Source organism: Hypanus sabinus, chromosome 23 (genome assembly GCF_030144855.1).
Source record: "Hypanus sabinus isolate sHypSab1 chromosome 23, sHypSab1.hap1, whole genome shotgun sequence".
Taxonomy (NCBI): domain Eukaryota; kingdom Metazoa; phylum Chordata; class Chondrichthyes; order Myliobatiformes; family Dasyatidae; genus Hypanus; species Hypanus sabinus.
The window spans coordinates 62,007,478-62,030,781 of NC_082728.1; the positions used below are offsets into that span (position 1 = coordinate 62,007,478).

The 23,304-nt window shown below is 48.4% G+C and overlaps 1 protein-coding gene across 4 annotated transcripts in view; it reads left to right on the top strand.

Moving 5' to 3' along the window:
• Positions 1 to 23,304, top strand: part of acsf2 (acyl-CoA synthetase family member 2) — a 980,331-nt gene that overhangs the window by 57,517 nt on the left and 899,510 nt on the right. For 3 of the 4 annotated variants that reach the window (XM_059948994.1, XM_059948995.1, XM_059948993.1), the window contains exon 3: positions 13,692 to 13,820. The exons of the other annotated variant lie outside the window; for it this stretch is intronic. In XM_059948994.1, coding sequence (XP_059804977.1) covers positions 13,692 to 13,820 — 129 coding nt within the window. The remainder of the gene's footprint in view (positions 1 to 13,691; positions 13,821 to 23,304) is intronic. 4 annotated transcript variants of the gene reach the window in all.

Here is a 23,304-nt window from a genome sequence, read left to right on the forward strand (position 1 = left end):
TTCTGGCAAGCCTTTTCTATTTCCTGTTGTAATTTGTAGTCCACATCACTGCAGCTGTTAGGAGGCCTGTAGATAACTGCCATCAGGGTCCTTTAACCCCTGTGATTTCTTAGCTCAACCCATGAAGATTCTGTACCTCTTTCTAATGATTTTATATCATTTCTTGCCAATAAAGCCACACCACCCCCTCTACCTACCTGCCTATCCTTCCGATACACCATGTATCCTTGGACGTTCAGCTCCCAGAGACATGCATCCTTTAGCCATGTCTCAGTGATGGCCACAACATCATACCTGCCAATCTGTAGCTGTAAGACAAGATCATCCACCTTATTCCTTATGCTGCGTGCATTTAAGTATTACACCTTAAGTCCAGTTGATGATGTGGTTCGAGCTGTGTGTTGCAGCACAGTCGTGGGTCAGCAGAGTGAACAGCAGTGGACTGAGCACACAGCCTTGGGGGTCCCCGTGCTCAGTGTGATGATGTTGGAAATGCTGCTCCCAATCCGGACTGACTGAGGTCTCCCAGTCAGGAAGTCTAGGATCCAGTTGCAGAGGGAGGTGTTCAGGCCCAGTAGGCTCAGCTTTCCAATCAGTTTCTGAGGGATGATTGTGTTGAATGCTGAACTAAAGTCTATGAACAGCATCCGAACGTGTGTGTCTTTTTTGTCCAGGTGGGTTAGGGCCAGGTGGAGGGTGGTGGCAATGGTGTCATCTGTTGAGCGGTTGGGACGGTACGCAAACTGCATGGGATCCAGTGAGGGGGGCAGCAGGGTCTTGATGTGCCTCATGACGAGCCTCTCGAAACACTTCATGATGATGGATGTGAGTGCAACGGGACGGTAGTCATTGAGGCAGGACACTGAAGACTTTTTCAGCACCGGGATGATGGTGGCAGCCTTTATTTGAAGATGAATCCCTGAATACAGTCCAGTCCACTGATTCAAAGCAGTCCCGTAGGCACTCCTGTGCTTCCCTTGTCCAAACCTTCTTGGCCCTCACTGCTGGTGCTGCAGTCTTCAGTCTCTGCCTTTACTCAGGGAGTAGAAGTACAGCCAGGTGATCAGACTTCCCGAAGTGAGGGCGTGGAATAGCACGGTATGCACTCTTCACAGTGGTGTAACAGAGGTTCAGTGTGTTGGTACCTCTTGTACTACACGGTAAACACTTTTCACAGTGGTGTAACAGAGGTTCAGTGTGTTGGAACCTCTCGTACTAAACGGTAAACACTCTTCACAGTGGTGTAACAGAGGTTCAGTGTGTTGGAACCTCTCGTACTAAACGGTAAACACTCTTCACAGTGGTGTAACAGAGGTTCAGTGTGTTGGTACCTCTCGTACTACAAACGATTAGTTGGTAATAGTAATTTAGAGAGTTTTTCAGGCTGGCCTGATTAAAATCCTCCCAAAGCTATGGGATAGCGTCGGGATGTGCTGCTTCATGCCTGTTAATTACATCGCCCTGTGCATGTTTTACACTCGCCTGAGGTGCGACTCAGGTGATGACTGAAATCGCCTGATCAGGAGTTGTTCCATGTTGGTTGGAACCACCACGTTTGTACGTTGTGAAGAGTTTAACATGAGGCGCACTCACTCCACCCCTCAGTTCTGTCTTGGTGCTATATTGTCAACTTGTCAGGCTGTATCGTTACGTCTAGAATGGAAAGGGTTAACCAAGGTCCTGTAAACAAAACACATAACTGGGTCCTATTTTCCCTCTGGTATAGCACTCTACAGAGACTAATTTGCCAGTAAGATGCTTGACATTGGAAGTTGAAAGCCTTGCTTTCTTAGATGAAATTTTAATCAGGCCCAGCCAGCATCCTCTCTTCTGCTCTCTTAAATGGGAACCACGCCAATGGCCAGAGTCTCTTCAAGTTCCATCCATTTTAAGTAGCGATAGATTTTTAAATCACATTAAAAGAATATTAATAACTGTGCAGACCTCTGTTGTGATTCTCAGACTGAAACAGGGGTATTTGATAGTTTCAAGTAGAGCTGGTCGCACGAGGCGCCCTCTTGATGGCGGGATAGAAGGAGAGAGCTGGGGCTGAGCCACACATCCATGAAGCAGAGACCGCAGTTGTCCCTCATGTCCTTCCAACGCTCCCAGTCTTCTGTATATCTGCAAGTTCACCTGCAGGGCACCTGAGAGGCCAGACTCAAGCAACGGTGATTCAGTTCTACTCAAAGTCTCTCCTGATGATTACGTTTTTGGGCACAGAATCAGCCTGTAAGTGCTGTACTCGGCTTGTGGGTGGTCAGTTCTGCTGATTTTGTCTGAATGGCAAACTGACTCATGGTGAGTGTGTGCTAGGCCTTTGCAGGCCAGAGACCCAGATGAAGCAGGATATTTCTGGTCTCCTGAGTCCAGAACTATGACGCTCAGAACTGCTCGTCCAGAGACCTACAAGAAGTTCAGGTACAATTTGTGGAAGGTCATCGCAAAGAGGCAACCTGGACAAAGCTGGAGGCACAAGCTGTCCCATCACCTCCAACGAGGTGAGAATGACACACTCCTTGATAGGTTTAATGCCTTTTATTTGCACTTTGAGAAGGAGAACAATGATACACCGATGTGAGTGCCAAAGGCTGTCAGCCTTGTGACCTCGGTCTCAGATGCCAACGTCAGACCCAGAGCCCCCTTCGAGAGGACAGAAAACCTGGCTGAGCTAACCGACTGGCTGGAGTATTTACGGGCATCTTCAACCTCTCAGTTCTTCCTCTGAGTCTCTCGTTTGCTTCAAAAAGGTGCACACTGTACCGGTACTCATTCAGAGCTGAAGGATTTTCCTCAATGACCAGTATCTGGTAGTGCTTAATGAAGTGGTTGCAGAAGTCAGTTATGGCTCAAATCTTCTCCTGCCTCAGCAAGGACCTGGACCTGCTTCAATCCACCAATTGGCACAGTAGGTTTTCAGCAGATGCCATCTCTCTGGCTGCATCACCTGGACAACCTGAACACATATGTCATGATAACTCTTCGTGGTGCCTGGCTGCAGTCTTGTCCCCCGGTCTGGAACATCTAACAATTAAATACTGACTGTTCTACTTACCAGAGAACTCTCTGTAAGCCTGACCACAGTTTCCATTCTGCCAAGGGCCAGCATTGAACTCCAGATATTGAGTACTGCTGTTGCAGATGCGAAACATCCTACCCTGATGCCTTTGGGTAATTTTCAAAGACTTCAATCAGGATTGTTGGAAGAAATCTCTGCCCAATTATCATCAACAAATCACCTGCAGCACCAGGGGTCCCAACACAGTCAACTGTTGGTTGGCGTCCATCTGTCTCGAAGGACGATAGGTGATGATCACCACCGTAAGCCTGGGTGGAAACTATGAAGATCCCGAGATGCCCAGTTGTCAAGATCCCCCTCTTGACCTCACTAGTGGAAAGCTTATGAAGCAATACATTTGGCACCAGCTTGGCTGCAGGAACTGCCGGAAGGATGTTCAATGACGTCCAGCCGCCTTAGGGGCTCCACTCCAGATTTACTGTCTGGGTTTACTCCCGAAGCCATTGTCCCTCCCGAGGCTGCCCACGAGGTAGTGGGGCTATTTACCCATAGCTGGGTATCTGGTTCACGAGCACCAGGGCATCTCCACACCCCGGTGGGCCTGCGTGCTACGTGAACGGGGGCCGTATCTCCTCCCTGTCCTCTGTAGTTCAGCCTGAGTCTGAAAGGAGTTCAGTTTCTGTATCACCAGTGAGGAGGCACTATGTGAGGTTTGTTGGAGAGGCTATGTACTGTCAAAATGGTTGTTGTGATGCATCTAGTGTGGTAGTGTACTGGGTAGTGCCTGTCACTCTCACTTTCACCTTTCCTTTTCGTGAGGCTGCTAGCCGGTGGTGAAATCTGAAAGTGAGAGTGACAAGCACTACCTAGTACACTACCACACTAGATGCATCACACAACCATTTTGACACCACTCAACTGTTCTGACGAAGGGTCTCAGCCCGAAACGTCAACAGTGCTTCTTCCTATAGATGCTGCCTGGCCTGCTGCGTTCCACCAGCATTTTGTGTGTGTTGCTTGAATTTCCAGCATCTGCAATTTCCTCGTGTTTACTCCCAAACTACAGTCAGGATTCCTACTGTTTCATGCCTAGACCCCATTCTGGGAAATCTGACCTCTTGGCTGCCCTCCTCCTACCTGTATACAGACAGAGGAATAAAGAGCAAATTTCCAGAGATGAGGGCAACAAAGAGGTGGTTGCAGGGGGCAAAGAAGCAGTTAGAGGATTTCTTCGAGTCAGTGTGATTGGGTTGAGTTTAAGGACTTATCAGAGGATCTGAATGTATACACCATGATAGTCATACAAAAACAGTTGTAAAATCATTCAGTTATCCCCAAGCAGAAGCTTTGGCTGAACCATGAGATCTGCACACTGCTGGGGGCCAGATCAGAGGCATTCAGGTTTGCTAACCAAGTACGATCTCTGGAAAACCATCTTCTGTGTGAATTAGCAAATCCGGTCCATACTCGACTTACTGAAGGATGTTCAGCAGCTGTGACAGGGCTTCGGTACTATGCACTCTTACAAAGTGAAAGCAAGTGATATTGGTGACGAGTTTTGCTCTCAGATGAGAATGCCACCTATGCTCACGGAGGAACCTTCCCATACTCCCACAGTCCCCAGTGACCCTGTGATTTCAGTCTCTGAGAACATCCTTCTGGAGGGCAAACCGATCCAGCCCAGACAGGGTACCTGACCAGGGCTGATCAACCGGCTGGAGTGTTCACCGGCTGTGCGATACCCACCTGCTACAATTATACCAGCGCCTAAGGAGAAATGTGTAACCTTCCTCAGTGACTATCATCCCCTCGCACTTACATCCACTGTGATTCAGTGTTCTGACAAGTTGGTGCTTTCCTCAACTCCTTCCTGAGACCCATTCCGATTTGCCTGCCGGAGCAGCAAGTCCACAGCAGATTACATCCAATTGGCTCTTACCTCAACTCCTTCCTGAGACCCATTCCGATTTGCCTGCCGGAGCAACAAGTCCACAGCAGATTACATCCAATTGGCTCTTACCTCAACTCCTTCCTGAGACCCATTCCGATTTGCCTGCCGGAGCAGCAAGTCCACAGCAGATTACATCCGATTGGCTCTTACCTCAACCCTGGGCAGCAAAGATGCAGACATCAGGATGCTCTTTATCGACTACAGCTCTGTGTTCAATACCATCGTCCCCTCAAAACTTATCAATAAGACTCAAGACCTTGTCCTCAATGCCTCCTTGTGCAACTGGATCTGCAATTTCCTCACTTGCAGACCCCAGTCAGTTTGTTTAGTGAAAACATCTTCTCCACAATCTCCATCAGAAAAGGTACACCACAAGACTGCGTGCTGTTCTGCTTGCTTTAAACTTGCACCGTTCCAGTGCCGTATTTAACTTTGCTGACAGCGCCAGTGAATCACAGGTGGCAATGAATCAGCATATTGGCGGGAGATGGAAAATCTCATTGGGTGATAGCACAACAGCAACCTCTTGCTCAAGGCCAGCAAGATGAAGAAGCTGATTATTGACTTCAGGAGGAGGAAACCAATCCTCATCGGCAGAATCGGAGGTGGAGATGGAGGATCTGTCCTGGATCCAGCGTATAAGTGCCATAATGAAGAAAGCACAGTTACACCTCTACAACCTTAGAAATTTGCAAAGATTCAGCATGACATCTAAAACTTTGACCATCTTCTGTGGATTTGTGGTGGAGAATATATTGACTGGTAGCATCACAGCCTGGTGTGGAAATACCAATGCCCTTGAATGGAAAATCCTACAAAAGATGGTGGATATGGCCCAGCCCATCACGGGTAAAGCACCCCCCACCATTGAGCGCATCCTCATGGAGTGCTGTCGCAGGAAACCAGCATCCATCATCATTACTGCCATCAGGGAAAAGGTACAGGAACTTAAGGACTCACACCTGGTTCAGTAACAGCTATTACCCCTCAATTATCAGGAGCTTGAACCAGAGGGGTTAACTTCACTCAACATCAAAGTTCAAAGTAAATTTATTATCAAAGTACATATACATAGAACATAGAATAGTACAGCACAGTACAGGCCTTTTGGCTCACAATGTTGTGCTGACCCTTAAACCCTGCCTCCTGTATAACCCCCCCACCTTAAATTCCTCCATATACCTGTCTAGTAGTCTCTTAAATTTCACTAGTGTATCTGCCTCCACCACTGACTCTGGCAGTGCATTCCACGCACCAACCACTCTCTGAGTAACGAACCTTCCTCTAATATCCCCCTTGAACTTCCCTCCCCTTATGTTAAAGCCATGTCCTGTTGTACTGAGCACTGGTGCCCTGGGGAAGAGGTGCTGGCTGTCCACTCTGTCTATTCCTCTTAATATCTTGTATACCTCTATCATGTCTCCTCTCATCCTCCTTCTCTCCAAAGAGTAAAGCCCTAGCTCCCTTAATCTCTGATCATAAACCATACTCTCTAAACCAGGCAGCATCCTGGTAAATTTCCTCTGTACTCTTTCCAATGCTTCCACATCCTTCCTATAGTGAGGCGACCAGAACTGGACACAGTACTCCAAGTGTGGCCTAACCAGAGTTTTATAGAGCTGCATCATTACATCGCGACTCTTAAAACTCTATCCCTCGACTTATGAAAGCTAACACCCCATAAGCTTTCTTAACTACCCTATCTACCTGTGAGGCAACTTTCAGGGATCTGTGGACATGTACCCCCAGATCCCTCTGCTCCTCCACACTACCAAGTATCCTGCCATTTACTTTGTACTCTGCCTTGGAGTTTGTCCTTCCAAAGTGTACCACCTCACACTTCTCTGGGTTGAACTCCATCTGCCACTTCTCAGCCCACTTCTGCATCCTATCAATGTCCCCCTGCAATCTTTGACAATCCTCTACACTAACTACAACACCACCAACCTTTGTGTCGTCTGCAAACTTGCTAACCCACCCTTCTAGCCCCACATCCAGGTCGTTAATAAAAATCACGAAAAGTAGATGTCCCAGAACTGATCCCTGTGGGACACCACTAGTCACAACCCTCCAATCTAAATGTACTCCCTCCACCATAACCTTCTGCTTTCTGCAGGCAAGCCAATTCTGAATCTACCTGGCCAAACTTCCCTGGATCCCATGCCTTCTGACTTTCTGAATAAGCCTACCATGTGGAACGTTATCAAATGCCTTACTAAAATCCATGTAGATCACATCCACTGCACTATCCTCATCTATATGCCTGGTCACCTGCTTAAAGAACTCTATCAGGCTTGTTAGACACAATCTGCCCTTCACAAAGCCATGCTGACTGTCCCTGATCAGTCCATGATTCTCTAAATGCCCATAGATCCTATCTCTAAGAATCTTTTCCAACAGCTTTCCCACCACAGACGTAAGGCTCACTGGTCTATAATTACCCGGACTATCCCTACTACCTTTTTTGAACAAGGGGACAACATTCGCCTCCCTCCAATCCTCCGGTATCATTCCCGTGGACAACGAGGACATAAAGATCCTATCCAGAGGTTCAGCAATCTCTTCCCTTGCCTCGTGGAGCAGCCTGGGGAATATTCCATCAGGCCCCGGGGACTTATCCATCCTAATGTATTTTAACAACTCCAACACCTCCTCTCCCTTAATATCAACTTGTTCCAGAACTTCAACATTCATATTGTCCTCACTGTCATCAAGCTCCCCCTCAGTGGTGAATACCGAAGAGAAGTATTCATTGAGGACCTCGCTCACTTCCACAACCTCCAGGCACATCTTCCCACTTTTATCTCTAATCGGTCCTACCTTCACTCCTGTCAACCTTTTGTTCTTCACATAATTGAAGAATGCCTTGGGGTTTTCCTTTACCCTACTCGCCAAGGCCTTCTCATGCCCCCTTCTTGCTCTTCTCAGCCCCTTCTTAAGCTCCTTTCTTGCTACCCTATATTCCTCAATAGACCCATCTGATCCTTGCTTCCTAAACCTCATGTATGCTGCCTTCTTCTACCTGACTAGATTTTCCACTTCACTTGTCACCCATGGTTCCTCCACCCTACCATTCTTTATCTTCCTCACAGGGACAAATTTACCCCTGACATCCTGCAAGAGATCCCTAAACATCCACCACATGTCCATAGTACATTTCCATGCAAAAGCATCATCCCAATTCACACCTGCAAGTTCTAGCTTTATAGCCTCATAATTTGCCCTTCCCCAATTAAAAATGTTCCTGTTCTTTCTGATTCTATCCTTTTTCCATGATAATGCTAAAGGCCAGGGAGTGGTGATCACTGTCCCCCAGATGCTCACCCACTGACAGATCTGTGACCTGACCCGGTTCATTACCTAATACTAGATCTAGTATGGCATTCCCCTTAGTCGGCCTGTCAACATACTGTGACAGGAATCCATCCTGGACACACTTAACAAACTCTGCCCCATCTAAACCCTTGGAACTAATCAAGTGCCAATCAATATTAGGGAAGTTAAAGTCACCCATGATAACAGCCCTGTTATTTTTGCACCTTTCCAAAATCTGCCTCCCAATCTGCTCCTCGGTATCTCTGCTGCTACCAGGGGGCCTATAGAATACCCCCAGTAGAGTAACTGCTCCCTTCCTGTTCCTGACTGCCACCCATACTGACTCAAAAGAGGATTCTGCTACATTACCCACCCTTTCTGCAGCTGTAATAGTATCCCTGACCAGTAATGCCACCCTCCTCCCCTTCCCCCCCCACCCCTATCCCTTTGTCTCGGTAATGGCCACTACATCATAATTCCATGTATGTATCCAAGCTCTCAGTTCATCACCTTTGTTCCTGATGCTTCTTGCATTGAAGTACACACACTTTAGCCCTTCTACCTTACTACCTTTACACCCTTTATTCTGCTTCTCTTTCCTCAAAGCCTCTTTATATGTTAGATCTGGCTTTACTCCATGCACTATACTTGCAGCTCTCGCATGACCTTTATCCTCCTCCACCTCCCTATCTGCTCTAACATTCTGGTTCCCCTCCCCCTGCAAATCTAGTTTAAACCCCCCAGAGCAGCACTAGCAAATCTTCCTGCAAGGATGTTAGTCCCCCTCCAGTTCAGGTGCAACCCATCCTGTCGGAACAGGTCTCACCTTCCCTGGAACAAGGTCCCATTGTCCAGAAACATGAAGCCCTCTCTCCTGCACCAACTCCTTAGCCACCTATTTAGCTGCATTATCTTCCTATTTCCAGCCTCACTAGTACGTGGCATGGGTAGCAATCCTGAGATTGCAACCCTGGGGGTCCTGTCCTTCAACTTTGCACCTAACTCCCTAAACTCTCTTTACAGGACCTCCTCCTTCTTCCTACCCACGTCATTGGTCCCTACATGGACCACGACATCCGGCTGCTCACCCTCCCTCTTGAGAATACTGAGAACTCGATCTGAGATATCACAGACCCTGGCACCAGGGAGGCAACAGACCATCCAGGATTCTCGATCTCTCCCACAGAACCTCCTATCTGTCCCCCTAACTATCAAATCCACTATTACTATTGCTCTCCTCTTTTCCCTCCTTCCCTTTTGAGCTGACGGTCCAGTCTCAGTGCCAGAAACACAACCACTGCAACTTGTCTCTGGTAGGTCATCCCCACCAACAGTATCCAAAACGGTATACTTATTGTTGATGGGAATGGCCACAGGGATGCTCTGCTCTTCCTGTCTATTCCCCTTCCCTCTCCTGACAGTCACCCAACTACCTGTCTCCTGACTCCTAGGGGTAACTATCTCCCTGAAACTCTTGTCTATTTACGTCTCTGCCTCCGGAATGATCCGAAGTTCATCCAGCTCCAGCTCCAGTTCCCTAACTCGGTTTGTCAGGAGCTGCAGCTGGATGCACCTTTTGCAGGTGTACTCGCCCTGACTTCCCACGTACTGCAAACGGAGCACTTGACTGCCCTAACTGCTGCCTCCATTACCTACTCCTAAGTTAATTAGATTAATTAAGGGAGCTTACCCTGCCTTACCTCACTGGGAGCAAGCTCGTCCTCAGCCTCTGCTAGCCAAAGCCTCTCGACCCAAAGCCTTCCTACTCTGTCTCCCACTACTCCGTCGCTTGCTCCTCGGACGCCCGCTCCGTTAATCTGCTCGCTTTTTAAACTCTCCCGCTGTCTCCTGGGCCGACCTTCACGCGCTTCCACAGTCGTGCCCATTCAAACCGTCGAAGAAATGACCCGTGGTTTTACAGGGAAGTTACTAACAAGGTTAGAGCATTGGCTGTTTGGTAGGAGGCAGCGAGTGGGAATGAAAGGATCCTTTTTTGGTTGGCTGCCAGTGACTAGTGATGTTCTTCAGGGGTTGGTGTTGGGACCGCTTCTTTTTATACTGTTATGAATGATGGAGTAGATGGCTTTGTTGACAAGTTTGCAGATGATACAAAGATTGGTGGAGGGGTAGGTAGTGTTGAGGAAACAGGTAGGATGCAGAAGGACTAGGATAGATTAGAAGAATGAGCAAGAAAGTAGCAAAAGAAATACCATGTTGGAAAATGCACGGCCATGCACTTTGGTAGTAGAAATAAATGTGCAGACTACTGTCTAAACAGAGTGAAAATCCAAAAATCTGGGATGCAAAGGGCCTTGGGAGTCCTTGTGCTGAACACTCTAGATGTTAACTTGCAGTTCGAGTCAGTGGTGAGGAAGGCAAATGCAATGTTAGCATTCATTTCATGAGGTTTAGAATACAAGAACAGGGATGTGGTGCTGAGGCTTTATAAGGCACGGGTGAGGCCTCGCCTTGAGTATTGTGAACAGTTCTAGGCTCCTCATCTAAGAAGAGATGTGCTGGCATTGGAGAGGGTTCAGAGGAGGGTCACAAGGATGATTCAGGGAATGAAAGGGTTATCATACGAGGAACAGTCTGTACTCACTGGAATTTAGAAGGATGGTGGGGGGGGGGAATCTCATTGAAACCTTTTGAATGTTGAAAGGCCTAGACAGAGTAAATGTGAAAAGAATGTTTCCCATGGTGGGAGAGTCGAGGACAAGAGGGCACAGGCTCAGGATAGAGGGGTGTCCATTTGAAACAGAGATGCAGAGGAATTTCTTTCGCCGAAGGGTGGTGAATTTGTGGAATTTGTTGCCACGGGCAGCTGTGGTGTATTTAAGGTCGAGATTGATAGGTTCTTAATTGAAAATGGCATCAAAGGTTCTGGGGAGAAGGCTGGGAACCAGAGTTGAGGAGGAGGGAAAAAAGAATCAGCCATGATTGAATGGTGGAGCAGACTCGATGGGCTAAATGGCCTAATTCTGCTCCTTGAGCTTATGGTTGTATGGGGCAGCTTCTTCCACCAGGCCATCAGACTGATTAATTCACACTGATGCAATGGTATTGATATGCTATATTAACCATCCTGTTGACAATACTATTTATTACAAATGACTGTAAATTGCACATTGTTCATTCAGACGGAATAGTAACATAAAGATTTTTACTCCTCTCTAGAATTAATAAAATCCATCTCCAAAAATCTGAAAAAGAGGGTGGCATGGCTTTACCTAACTTTCGTTTATTGGGCAGCTAATATACGTTGTGCTACCTTCTGGTCTTTCTTCCATGGCCAACCCGAGTGCCCTAACTGGGTGGCGATGGAGCTGAGCTCCACTAAAGAATTATCTATCTCTGCACTTCTTGGCTCTGCACTCCCTAGTAGTCTGCCCAGATCAATAGCTAATCCTCTTGTTAGACACACTTTGCGTATATGGGCTCAGATCAGGAAGTGCTGTGGTTTCCCGGGGTTTTCCGTTTCCAGCCCTGTTGTTCATAATCACCTTTTTTTACCTACTACATACAATTCAGCATTCCAGGTTTGGTATAGGAAGGGCATTAGACATTTTGAAGATCTTTTCATTGATAATCGCTTCGCTTCTTTTCAGCAGCTCTCTGTTAAGTTCAATCTGCCCAATGCTCATTTTTTCAGATATCTCCAAATCCAACGCTCTATTGCTCCTTTAATTCCTAACTTTCCTGAAATGCATGTGAAAAATGCTATGGACCTATTTCTTTCCATGAATCCACTAGGTAAAGGCTTAATATCAATCATCCAAGATAAACTAGCGGCCTTACGACGGGCCCCCATGGATAAAATCAAAATGGCCTGGGAGCAGGATTTAAATATCTCCTTATCTGAGGAGAGCTGGGATTCAGTTCTCAAATCGGTTAACTCAACCTCCCTTTGTGCTTGCCACTGCCTTTTACAGTTTAAGATTGTTCATAGAGCCCATATGTCTAAATCTAAACTTTCTCGATTCTACCCTAGCGTTAGTCCGCTCTGTGATAAATGCAAGAGGGGCGAAGCCTCTCTCATCCATATGTACTGGTTCTGTCCTAGCTTGGAGAAATTCTGGAAAGATGTCTTCACTACATTATCGTATATTCTGAATCAGCACCTAGAACCAAACCCCTTAATTGCTCTGTTCGGTTTTTGGGGCGAGACAGATTTATGTCTGGGTCCGACCAAATGCCGAATATTATCCTTTGCCTCTCTCCTGGCTAGACGCTTGATCCTCCTCAGATGGAGAGATGTTGCCCCGCCCACTCATGCTCAATGGCTTAACGACATTATGGCCTGTTTGGACCTCGAAAAAATTCATTATTCAGTTCTCAATTCGGATCTAAAGTTCCATAAGGTCTGGGGACCTTTTATCGAGTACTTTCATAACCTTCCTCTTGACTAGGGTTTTTTTCTTTTCGGTCCCTTGCTTTCAGCTCCTTTTTTTTTCTGTTAGAAGGCATTATTATCCTCTGTTGCTGAGTGTATTCACAGTCTGGGAGCTTGGCTGTCCTGACTTATACTCTCTATATTGTGTTGTGGTTGGTCTGGAGTTGTTGTTGTTTTTTCTTGTGTTGTGGGGCTTGGGGAGGACACTAAGCTTACTTGTCTTTAATTCAGGGGCTTTTTTTTGTTAAATTCTCTTCCTTTGTAGCATATTGTTATTATATGCTTAATTTTGCACTGTTTTAATGTTCCTGGTGCACCATCAATAACTCACACTGAGACGTAAGGCGAGATATCGGCTTTTATTGACTGGAAGAAGGAACCAGGAGTGAGTGTCTATCATACAATGTCTTGGAGACTGAGGCCGAGCGTCAGGCCGCAGATCTCCTTTATACAGGGGCCTGTGGGAGGAGCCACAGGAGCAGTCAGCAGGGGCGTGTCCCGACAGGCACATAGTTCACCACAGTTCCTCATTGGGATATGGGGTTTTTAATTTGTAAAATGTTTTGAAAAACTAAAAAAAAAGATTTTTACTCCTGATGTACAAAAGTTTGTATATGAAGGATGTAAGAAACAATGTGAATTCAATTCCCTGGGCTTCTGTCCTCTCCTGTCAGACTCCCCTTCACCAGCTCTTCACTTCATTCCCCCCTGATTTCACCCATCACTTTGTGTTTCTCTTTCCCCTCCCCCAACTTCTAAATCAGCTTTTTTTCTCCAGTCCTGCCGAAGGGTCTCGGCCCAAAACTAAGACTGTACTTTTTTCCATGGATGCTGCCTGGCCTGCTGCGTTCCACCAGCATTTTGTGTGTGTTGTTGTTTGAATTTCCAGCATCTGCAGATTTCCTCGTGAGCCCAGTTTCACTCTTTCTGCCTCTGCTGGGTGCACCGAGGATGTGGCTTTGGGCAGGAATGGGTCATTAAGTTGAGCTGCTGAATTCCATTTGTCCTTTCAGGTGGACCAGATGGCTGCAGGACTTCTTGCCATTGGGCTGCAGAAGGGTGACTGCTTGGGGATCTGGGGGCCAAACGTTTATGAGTGGCTGCTGGTCCAGCTTGCAACAGCGAAGGCGGGCATCATTTTGGTGAGTGAGTGAGGGTCGCTAACGACTGGGCAACAGCCACCGTGTGGGTCTGACGAAGAGGGCCCCATTGCCGGGCCAGTGAATTCAAGGTGCAAAGGTGGACTGTGGTGGGGGGGTGGGGGGGGTGAGGTTTGACCAGAGTAGATGGAGAGGCTGAGTGTGGAGCAGAGCAGATTAAAAGAGGATCAATGGATGGGATGCAATTGTGATGGCTGGATCTGGGTGGCAGGCATGAAGGAATTCTTGTAAAGAACATGCAAGAAAATAGTGTTGGTAATCAGAAACAAAAACTAAATCTCCTGGAAAGACAACAGTTCAGGCGGTGCCCTTGGTGGTAGAAGCAGAGGTAGATTTCACACCAGAGATCCTCGTGAGAATTGGGCAGTAGGGAAAATCAGTTATTCTTAGTTGCAGTGAAGGTTGGGAGGGGTGGCAAACAGGCAGAAGGGGGATATGTTGTAAACAATGGTTAATAGGAGCAGGCAGAGAGAGATTAAATAATAAAGAATCGGAGTTCCATCACTGGACTTCAGGACATCTCCAGCAGATAAGGCTGAGCAACCGGACAGGAACAGAACTGAGCCCATGTTGCCGAGGAGCAGGTCATTCTAATGCGGAGAAGGCCAGTCAGCAAAGCACCATGGGTCAGAGCAGGGGCACTCACTGATAACTGTACAAAGTTCAGTTCTGTTGGACAGCTATTGGTAAAGTGAAGCAGCCCATATCAGTGAAACCCGGGCAGCATCCAGGTATGATGGGAAATAACGGTGCGGTTAATTACCATCTCTGACGAACAAGAACTTCCCTTCAGGCTGAAGGGTATACCCCTCACTACCTCACCCTCGATCGTACGCTGCAGTGCAAAAACTAGCTACAGGTTACAATAATACACCCACACACGCAAACACTGGTGCAAAAGGAGTGAGACAGTGTCCACGGAGGAAGAAACACAGCGAGTCTCTTCAGGTTCCTGTACCTCCTCCCCAATGGTAGCAATGAGAAGAGGACACGTCCTGGATGGTGGGAGTCCGACACGCTAGACGAGCTTTTCACTGTTCTTGGATATGTTACTTTGCCTTGTAGATGCTGGAAAGGCTTTGGGAATCACCTGCTGCATGATACCCTAACCCTAACTGACCATTGTAACCAGGGTCTTTGCCCTCTAACTGACGCATGTAGCCAGGGTATTGATGTTGCTGGTGCAGTTGAGTTTCTAATCTCAAGTGAGAGGGTCCAGGCCAGGTGGGGTCTTTGGTGATGCTATACTCTGCACTTGCCTGTGTGAGTGCAGCTCCAACAACTTGTCAAAAGCTTATTCAGAGGTGAAGTAGCCCGTTTGATTACCGACCATGCCAATTATCACCACTGCCAGTGTGCTGGTTGCCTCTCGGGGTCCGAGGAAGACTCAACGTTGTGCGGTCCTCTGTGGATATGCATGTGGCTTCGGAGGCCGAAGGCCGAAGCACACGTGCGGTTGTGGGTTGAACGCGGAATGGCGGTTGTTGGAACAGGTGCTCACACAGCTTTGTGGTGTTGGTCTCGTGCTGCTGCGAGGCGCTGATTTCGGTCATCCTCACAGTCAGATGCAGCTTTCCGGGTCGGGGCGCGCCACGGCTGCGGACTCCTCAAGCTGTCGACGCCGGAGGTCTGCCCATTTGATGTACGATTTCAGATTGTCTTTGAATCTTTTTTTGGGGCGGCCCTGATTGCGACTGCCATGCTCAAACTCACTGTAGAGCAGCTGCCTGGGGATTCTTGTTTCACCCATGTGGATTACACGGCCGGTCCAGTGTAGCTGGGTCTGGGGATTCTTGTTTCACCCATGTGGATTACACGGCCGGTCCAGTGTAGCTGGGCCTGGGGATTCTTGTTTCACCCATGTGGATTACACGGCCGGTCCAGTGTAGCTGGGCCTGGGGATTCTTGTTTCACCCGTGTGGATTACACGGCCGGTCCAGTGTAGCTGGGTCTGGGGATCTGTGTTTCACCCATGTGGATTACACGGCCGGTCCAGTGTAGCTGGGCCAGGGGATTCTTGTTTCACCCATGTGGATGACACGGCCGGTCCAGTGTAACTGGGCCTGGGGATTCTTGTGTAAAGAGGGTTTCTTCTTTTTTGTTAATTAGCAGGAATGCTAATTTACTGATAACGAGAATGGTATTCCTTTGTAAACCAAATGGGGATTAATGTTCTTTCTTCTGAGTTTGTAAGCTTTTGTTGACGGGCTTTTGGGCAGATCGGCGCGAGGGGGTCGAGAGAGAGGACGCAATGCTCTAAGCTGGGCGAGGATCGGACCCCAAAGGGGGGTCCGAGGCCGGGAGATTCTCCGAGGGGGGGGGATGAAGCTAGATGTGCTTGGTTGACCACTCGGAGGGTCCTGAGCTGTTTGGAGAGTCGAGGAGTTTGGAGGTCCTGAGCTGCGAGTCGAGGAGTTCGGAGGGGATCGAATGGTGGCCAGAAGACTTCAGAAATTGAGCTCCAACGGTTGTGCACGAAGTGGTTTGGACTTTGATAAGTTTGGCGCCTTTTCTTTAATTTTCTCTTCATATATACTGTATCGTTATTAATCACTTAGTTATGGTAACCTTTATAAATTGTACTCATTTAATCGTATATGGTGTACTGTCTGGTTTTGGGCGAGGCACGGACATCACACAGCATCCACACTAGCTGATTACCCAGTTTGGCGGGGCAGAAGGCTGCTCCCCCTAGACCGGGGGTCGGCAACCTGCGGCTCCCGAGCCATTTGTGGCTCTTTCACCTCTGTGCTGCGGCTCCCTGTGGCTTTGGGAAATAATTGGTCAGTATTTAATTAAAATGTATTTTATGTTAGTTTGTTAGCTTTTGAAATGTAATTATGGTGATCTTGTACATTTCCTGCCACATCCGAAACGGCTCACAATTAGCCGGCATTCCGGCTAAGGGAGATAGCCTACGGGGGTTTGTGAGTACGCGTCTTTTGCAGTATCTGCGTCCATGGGGGCTGGGTTGAGGGAGGCTTAAAAGCAAGGCTGTTTAGTTCGAATAAAGCTATCTTTGACTGCAGTTTACTGACACCGCTACAACGTGTTTTTATCGCTGGCTGTCCAGACGGAAGGTGCTGAAACGCTTTGTCGCGTGTCTGGAAGAAGTGAAATCTTTCCTGGGCAGCAAAGGGCTCACCTTTCCTGAGCTGGAACAGCCAGAGTGGCTGGAAAAGCTACACTTCATGGTAGACATGACAGCGCACCTGAACACGCTGAACACAGCTCTTCAGGGGAAAGGACGTACAGCCCTGCACATGTTGGAGGATGTTTTGGCATTCGAGCGCAAGTTGACAGTGCTTGCCAGAGATTTACAGAAAGGCACTTTGTCTCACTTCCCCAATTTGAGAGAGTTCAAACAAGGTCACGACATGATAATTTCGGAGTATTTACATTCTGCAATCATCGCAATGCAAACATCATTTGGGAAACGCTTCTGTGAGTTCAGAGAGGAAAAAAACACATTATCCTTCCCGGTCACTCCCTTAAGCATCGATCCTTCCCTACTGAATACGACTGCATTGGCAGGTGTGAGTCAACCTGATCTTGAGATGGAACTGGCCGACATAGCCGACAAAGACATATGGGTGTCCAAGTTTAGACGCTTGACAGCAGACCTTGAAGATGTTGCCCGTCAGAAGGCCGTTCTTGCTCAGAAACACAAATGGAGTGATATTGAAAACCTCACAGATGACAGCTTGCGATCCTGTGTAAAGATGAAGGTGACGTCATACAGCCCTGATGTGCAGACGCTGTGCGCTGAGGTCCAGGAGCAGAAATCCCATTAACCAAGTATGATAAATATTTTAATTGCCTATTATTTTACTTATATTCATATTTTTTCATAGTTCAGTGAAATAGTCCTTTCATTTTTCAGGCTGACAGCTGGCTGACGTTATTTTTGGTTTGCTGCTGGCGGAAAATTTAAGTTCGGCGTTTTTCATAAATACAAGAAGGACTCAAATAGACATTGAGTATTTTACTTAAAAGTAACTTTCAACCCAACGTCTTTTTTTCGGAGTTCAAAATGTTTTTGTTGCATGCAGAAATGTAATTTCGTTTTCTCTGCAGGAGTTCATCAATTTCATAAATGCAACACATTATAGTTTGTTTATACATAGCATAAAGGCAAAAAAAAACGTTGTATGCAGTGTTATTTCATTTTAAATGTCAAACGGGTTTTGCGGCTCCCAGTGTTTTCTTTTCTGTGGGAAACGGGTCCAAGTGGCTCTTTCAGTGGTAAAGGTTGCTGACCCCTGCCCTAGACGAAACGAGCTGAGCGAGCCTGAGGCGACCCAGGGGGTTACACTTGTTTCACCCATGTGGATCACACGGCCAGTGCAGTGTAGCTGGGCCTGGGGGATTCTTGTTTCACCCGTGTGGATTACACGGCCGGTCCAGTGTAGCTGGGCCTGGGGATTCTTGTCTCACCCATGTGGATTACACGGCCGGTCCAGTGTAGCTGGGCCTGGGGGATTCTTGTTTCACCCGTGTGGATTACACGGCCGGTCCAGTGTAGCTGGGCCTGGGGATTCTTGTCTCACCCATGTGGATTACACGGCCGGTCCAGTGTAGCTGGGCCTGGGGATTCTTGTCTCACCCATGTGGATTACACGGCCGGTCCAGTGTAGCTGGGCCTGGGGATTCTTGTCTCACCCATGTGGATTACACGGCCGGTCCAGTGTAGCTGGGCCTGGGGATTCTTGTCTCACCCATGTGGATTACACGGCCGGTCCAGTGTAGTTGGGCCTGGGGATTCTTGTTTCACCCATGTGGTTTACACGGCCGGTCCAGTGTAGCTGGGCCTGGGGATCCTTGTTTCACCCATGTGGATTACACGGCCAGTCCAGCGTAGCTGGGCCTGGGGATTCTTGTTTCACCCATGTGGATTACACGGCAGGTCCAGTGTAGCTGGGCCTGGGGATTCTTGTCTCACCCATGTGGATTACATGGCCAGTCCAGTGTAGCTGGGTCTGGGGATTCTTGTTTCACCCATGTGGATTACACGGTCGGTCCAGTGTAGCTGGGCCTGGGGATTCTTGTTTCACCCATGTGGATTACATGGCCAGTCCAGTGTAGCTGGGTCTGGGGATTCTTGTTTCACCCATGTGGATTACACGGTCGGTCCAGTGTAGCTGGGTCTGGGGATTCTTGTCTCACCCATGTGGATTACATGGCCAGTCCAGTGTAGCTGGGCCTGGGGGATTCTTGTTTCACCCGTGTGGATTACACGGCCGGTCCAGTGTATCTGGGCCTGGGGATTCTTGTTTCACCCATGTGGATTACACGGCCGGTCCAGTGTATCTGGGTCTGGGGATTCTTGTTTCACCCATGTGGATTACACGGTCGGTCCAGTGTAGCTGGGCCTGGGGATTCTTGTTTCACCCATGTGGATTACACAGCCGGTCCAGTGTATCTGGGCCTGGGGATTCTTGTTTCACCCATGTGGATTACACGGCCAGTCCAGCGTAGCTGGGCCTGGGGATTCTTGTTTCACCCGTGTGGATTACAAGGCCAGTCCAGTGTAGCTGGGCCTGGGGATTCTTGTTTCACCCATGTGGATTACACGGCCAGTCCAGTGTAGCTGGGCCTGGGGATTCTTTTTTCACCCATGTGGATTACACGGTCGGTCCAGTGTAGCTGGGCCTGGGGGATTCTTGTTTCACCCGTGTGGATTACACGGCCGGTCCTGCGTATCTGGGCCTGGGGATTCTTGTCTCACCCGTGTGGATTACACGGCCAGTCCAGTGTAGCTGGGCCTGGGGATTCTTGTTTCACCCATGTGGATTACACGGCCGGTCCAGTGTAGCTGGGCCTGGGGATCCTTGTTTCACCCATGTGGATTACACGGCCAGTCCAGCGTAGCTGGGCCTGGGGATTCTTGTTTCACCCATGTGGATTACACGGCAGGTCCAGTGTAGCTGGGCCTGGGGATTCTTGTCTCACCCATGTGGATTACATGGCCAGTCCAGTGTAGCTGGGTCTGGGGATTCTTGTTTCACCCATGTGGATTACACGGTCGGTCCAGTGTAGCTGGGCCTGGGGATTCTTGTTTCACCCATGTGGATTACATGGCCAGTCCAGTGTAGCTGGGTCTGGGGATTCTTGTTTCACCCATGTGGATTACACGGTCGGTCCAGTGTAGCTGGGTCTGGGGATTCTTGTCTCACCCATGTGGATTACATGGCCAGTCCAGTGTAGCTGGGCCTGGGGGATTCTTGTTTCACCCGTGTGGATTACACGGCCGGTCCAGTGTATCTGGGCCTGGGGATTCTTGTTTCACCCGTGTGGATTACACGGTCGGTCCAGTGTAGCTGGGCCTGGGGATTCTTGTTTCACCCATGTGGATTACACAGCCGGTCCAGTGTATCTGGGCCTGGGGATTCTTGTTTCACCCATGTGGATTACACGGCCAGTCCAGCGTAGCTGGGCCTGGGGATTCTTGTTTCACCCATGTGGATTACACGGCCGGTCCAGCGTAGCTGGGCCTGGGGATTCTTGTTTCACCCGTGTGGATTACACGGCCAGTCCAGTGTAGCTGGGCCTGGGGATTCTTGTTTCACCCATGTGGATTACACGGCCAGTCCAGTGTAGCTGGGCCTGGGGATTCTTTTTTCACCCATGTGGATTACACGGTCGGTCCAGTGTAGCTGGGCCTGGGGGATTCTTGTTTCACCCGTGTGGATTACACGGCCGGTCCTGCGTATCTGGGCCTGGGGATTCTTGTCTCACCCGTGTGGATTACACGGCCGGTCCTGCGTATCTGGGCCTGGGGATTCTTGTTTCACCCATGTGGATTACATGGCCAGTCCAGCGTAGCTGGGCCTGGGGATTCTTGTCTCACCCATGTGGATTACACGGCCGGTCCAGTGTAGCTGGGCCTGGGGATTCTTGTCTCACCCATGTGGATTACACGGCCGGTCCAGTGTAGCTGGGCCTGGGGATTCTTGTTTCACCCATGTGGATTACACGGCCGGTCCAGTGTAGCTGGGTCTGGGGATCTGTGTTTCACCCGTGTGGATTACACGGTCGGTCCAGTGTAGCTGGGCCTGGGGGATTCTTGTTTCACCCGTGTGGATTACACGGCCGGTCCTGCGTATCTGGGCCTGGGGATTCTTGTCTCACCCGTGTGGATTACACGGCCAGTCCAGTGTAGCTGGGCCTGGGGATCTGTGTTTCACCCATGTGGATTACACGGCCGGTCCAGTGTAGCTGGGCCTGGGGATTCTTGTTTCACCCATGTGGATTACATGGCCAGTCCAGCGTAGCTGGGCCTGGGGATTCTTGTCTCACCCATGTGGATTACACGGTCGGTCCAGTGTAGCTGGGCCTGGGGATTCTTGTTTCACCCATGTGGATTACACGGCCGGTCCAGTGTAGCTGGGCCTGGGGATTCTTGTTTCACCCATGTGGATTACACGGTCGGTCCAGTGTAGCTGGGCCTGGGGATTCTTGTTTCACCCATGTGGATTACACGGCCGGTCCAGTGTAGCTGGGTCTGGGGATCTGTGTTTCACCCATGTGGATTACACGGTCGGTCCAGTGTAGCTGGGCCTGGGGATTCTTGTCTCACCCATGTGGATTACACGGTCGGTCCAGCGTAGCTGGGCCTGGGGATTCTTGTTTCACCCATGTGGATTACACGGTCGGTCCAGTGTAGCTGGGCCTGGGGATTCTTGCCTCAATGCTTGTGCTGTTGGCTCTGTCAAAGACTTCCTGGTTGCTGATTCGGTCCTGCCATCGAATCCTCATGATCGACCGCAGAGAGCACAAGTGAAACTGCCCCAGCTGTTTGATGTGCCTGCGGTACAGGATCCGGGTTTCGCAGCCGGACCGGAGAGAGGTGAGGACCACGGCCTTGTACACCTTCAGCTTGGTCCTTGCTCCGGTGACGTCATCGTCGACAATGGCAGCTGAAGTCACTAGCTCCTCCGGAAAAACGCGTATTAAGCCCTGTTAACCCATCAAATATAGTATTTTTTGATAAATATTTGAACTGAAAAGAGGGGCAAGAATGGGGAAAAAGAACGGACATAAAAAAAGTGACACTGCGGAGCCTGCGTCCGAGAGGAGTGCAGCGAACGGCTCTCCTACCCGACCGCTTGCTAGCGAGGCGGACGCTGGGCCTCGTTCAGGTGAAGTGGCGAATATGTTCGAAATCCTGAAAGAAATAATGGAGGTCCAGAAAGAAATAAAGCAACAGCTCCGTGATATTAAGTCAGAGCTCGCCAGCGTTAATCAAAAAATAGTGGTGGCAGAGACTCGAATCGAGAAGGTGGAAGATCGTGTTCAAAACTTGGAATGGATACTGAGCAAGACAATAAAAATATTACATCACCAAGAAGGTAAACTGATTGACCTGGAGTGAAGATCACAGCGGAAAAATATCAGAACCTACAACGTTCCCAAAGGAGCAGAGGGCTCGTCTATGACGGAGTTGTCAGAAAGTTACTGCGGGACGCGCTGGATCTTCCCTCGGCTATGAAGCTGGAAGTCGAAAGAGCCCATCGTGTGCTCGTCCAGAAACCTACCCGGGATAGAAAGCCATGCTCAATAATAATTAAATTCCTTCGGTACACCACCAAGGTGGAGATTCTACGAAGGGCCTGGGGTAAGAAGTGAGTGTTTTTAGACGATAAATTAATATACTTCGACCTAGATTACCCCCCGCGGTCCTCCAGAAACGCAAAGAATACTCCGAAGTAAAGTGAGTATTAAAGCAAAAAAAGATTAGATTTCAAACTCCGTACCCTGCTAAACTTCGAGTGTTTTATGACAACGGGACGCTGTTGTACCAGACAGTGGAAGAGGGGGCCCTCAACTCACAAGTAGGAGGGGTTATCCCCCACAGCTAGACATTTCCTCTAGCACAACGCAGGGTCATCTACTAGAGACCTCAGCCATGGAATCACACGTTCGTTGCCATTTTTGATATTATTTGCGTTTCTTGTTTCTTATTTGTTCAGGGAGTAGATCGATTAAGTTTTATTCTAATTTCAATGATACATTGACAGATAAATACAGATGGCTAAGGACAAGGTAAAATTCATTTCTTTTAATGTCAATGGGCTATTAAACCCAATCAAACGTAAGATAATTTTATCCAATTTGGAGCAATTTTATTCATACTGGAAAAAATGGTTTAACTACATAATGCCTCATTGGCCTGATTTTATTCTCACAAATCAATGAATATGTTGTAAAAAAAAGATCACTCCCTACTTGTACACTGTTTTTTCCTTCTGCTTGTTGTTTCTTTCCACTGTTTTCTATAAGTGTGTACCTCAGATAAATACTTTGTGGAGATTTGTGATATATATGATTATATGATTTATATGTACAATGTCTGAAATACATCTTATGGAAATGTTTGTTTGATGATGAACTTCAATAACAAATAAATTACAAAGAAAAGGAAATCTGACTGTCCTTGTGCTGCAGAACTTTGACAGGGAGTTTC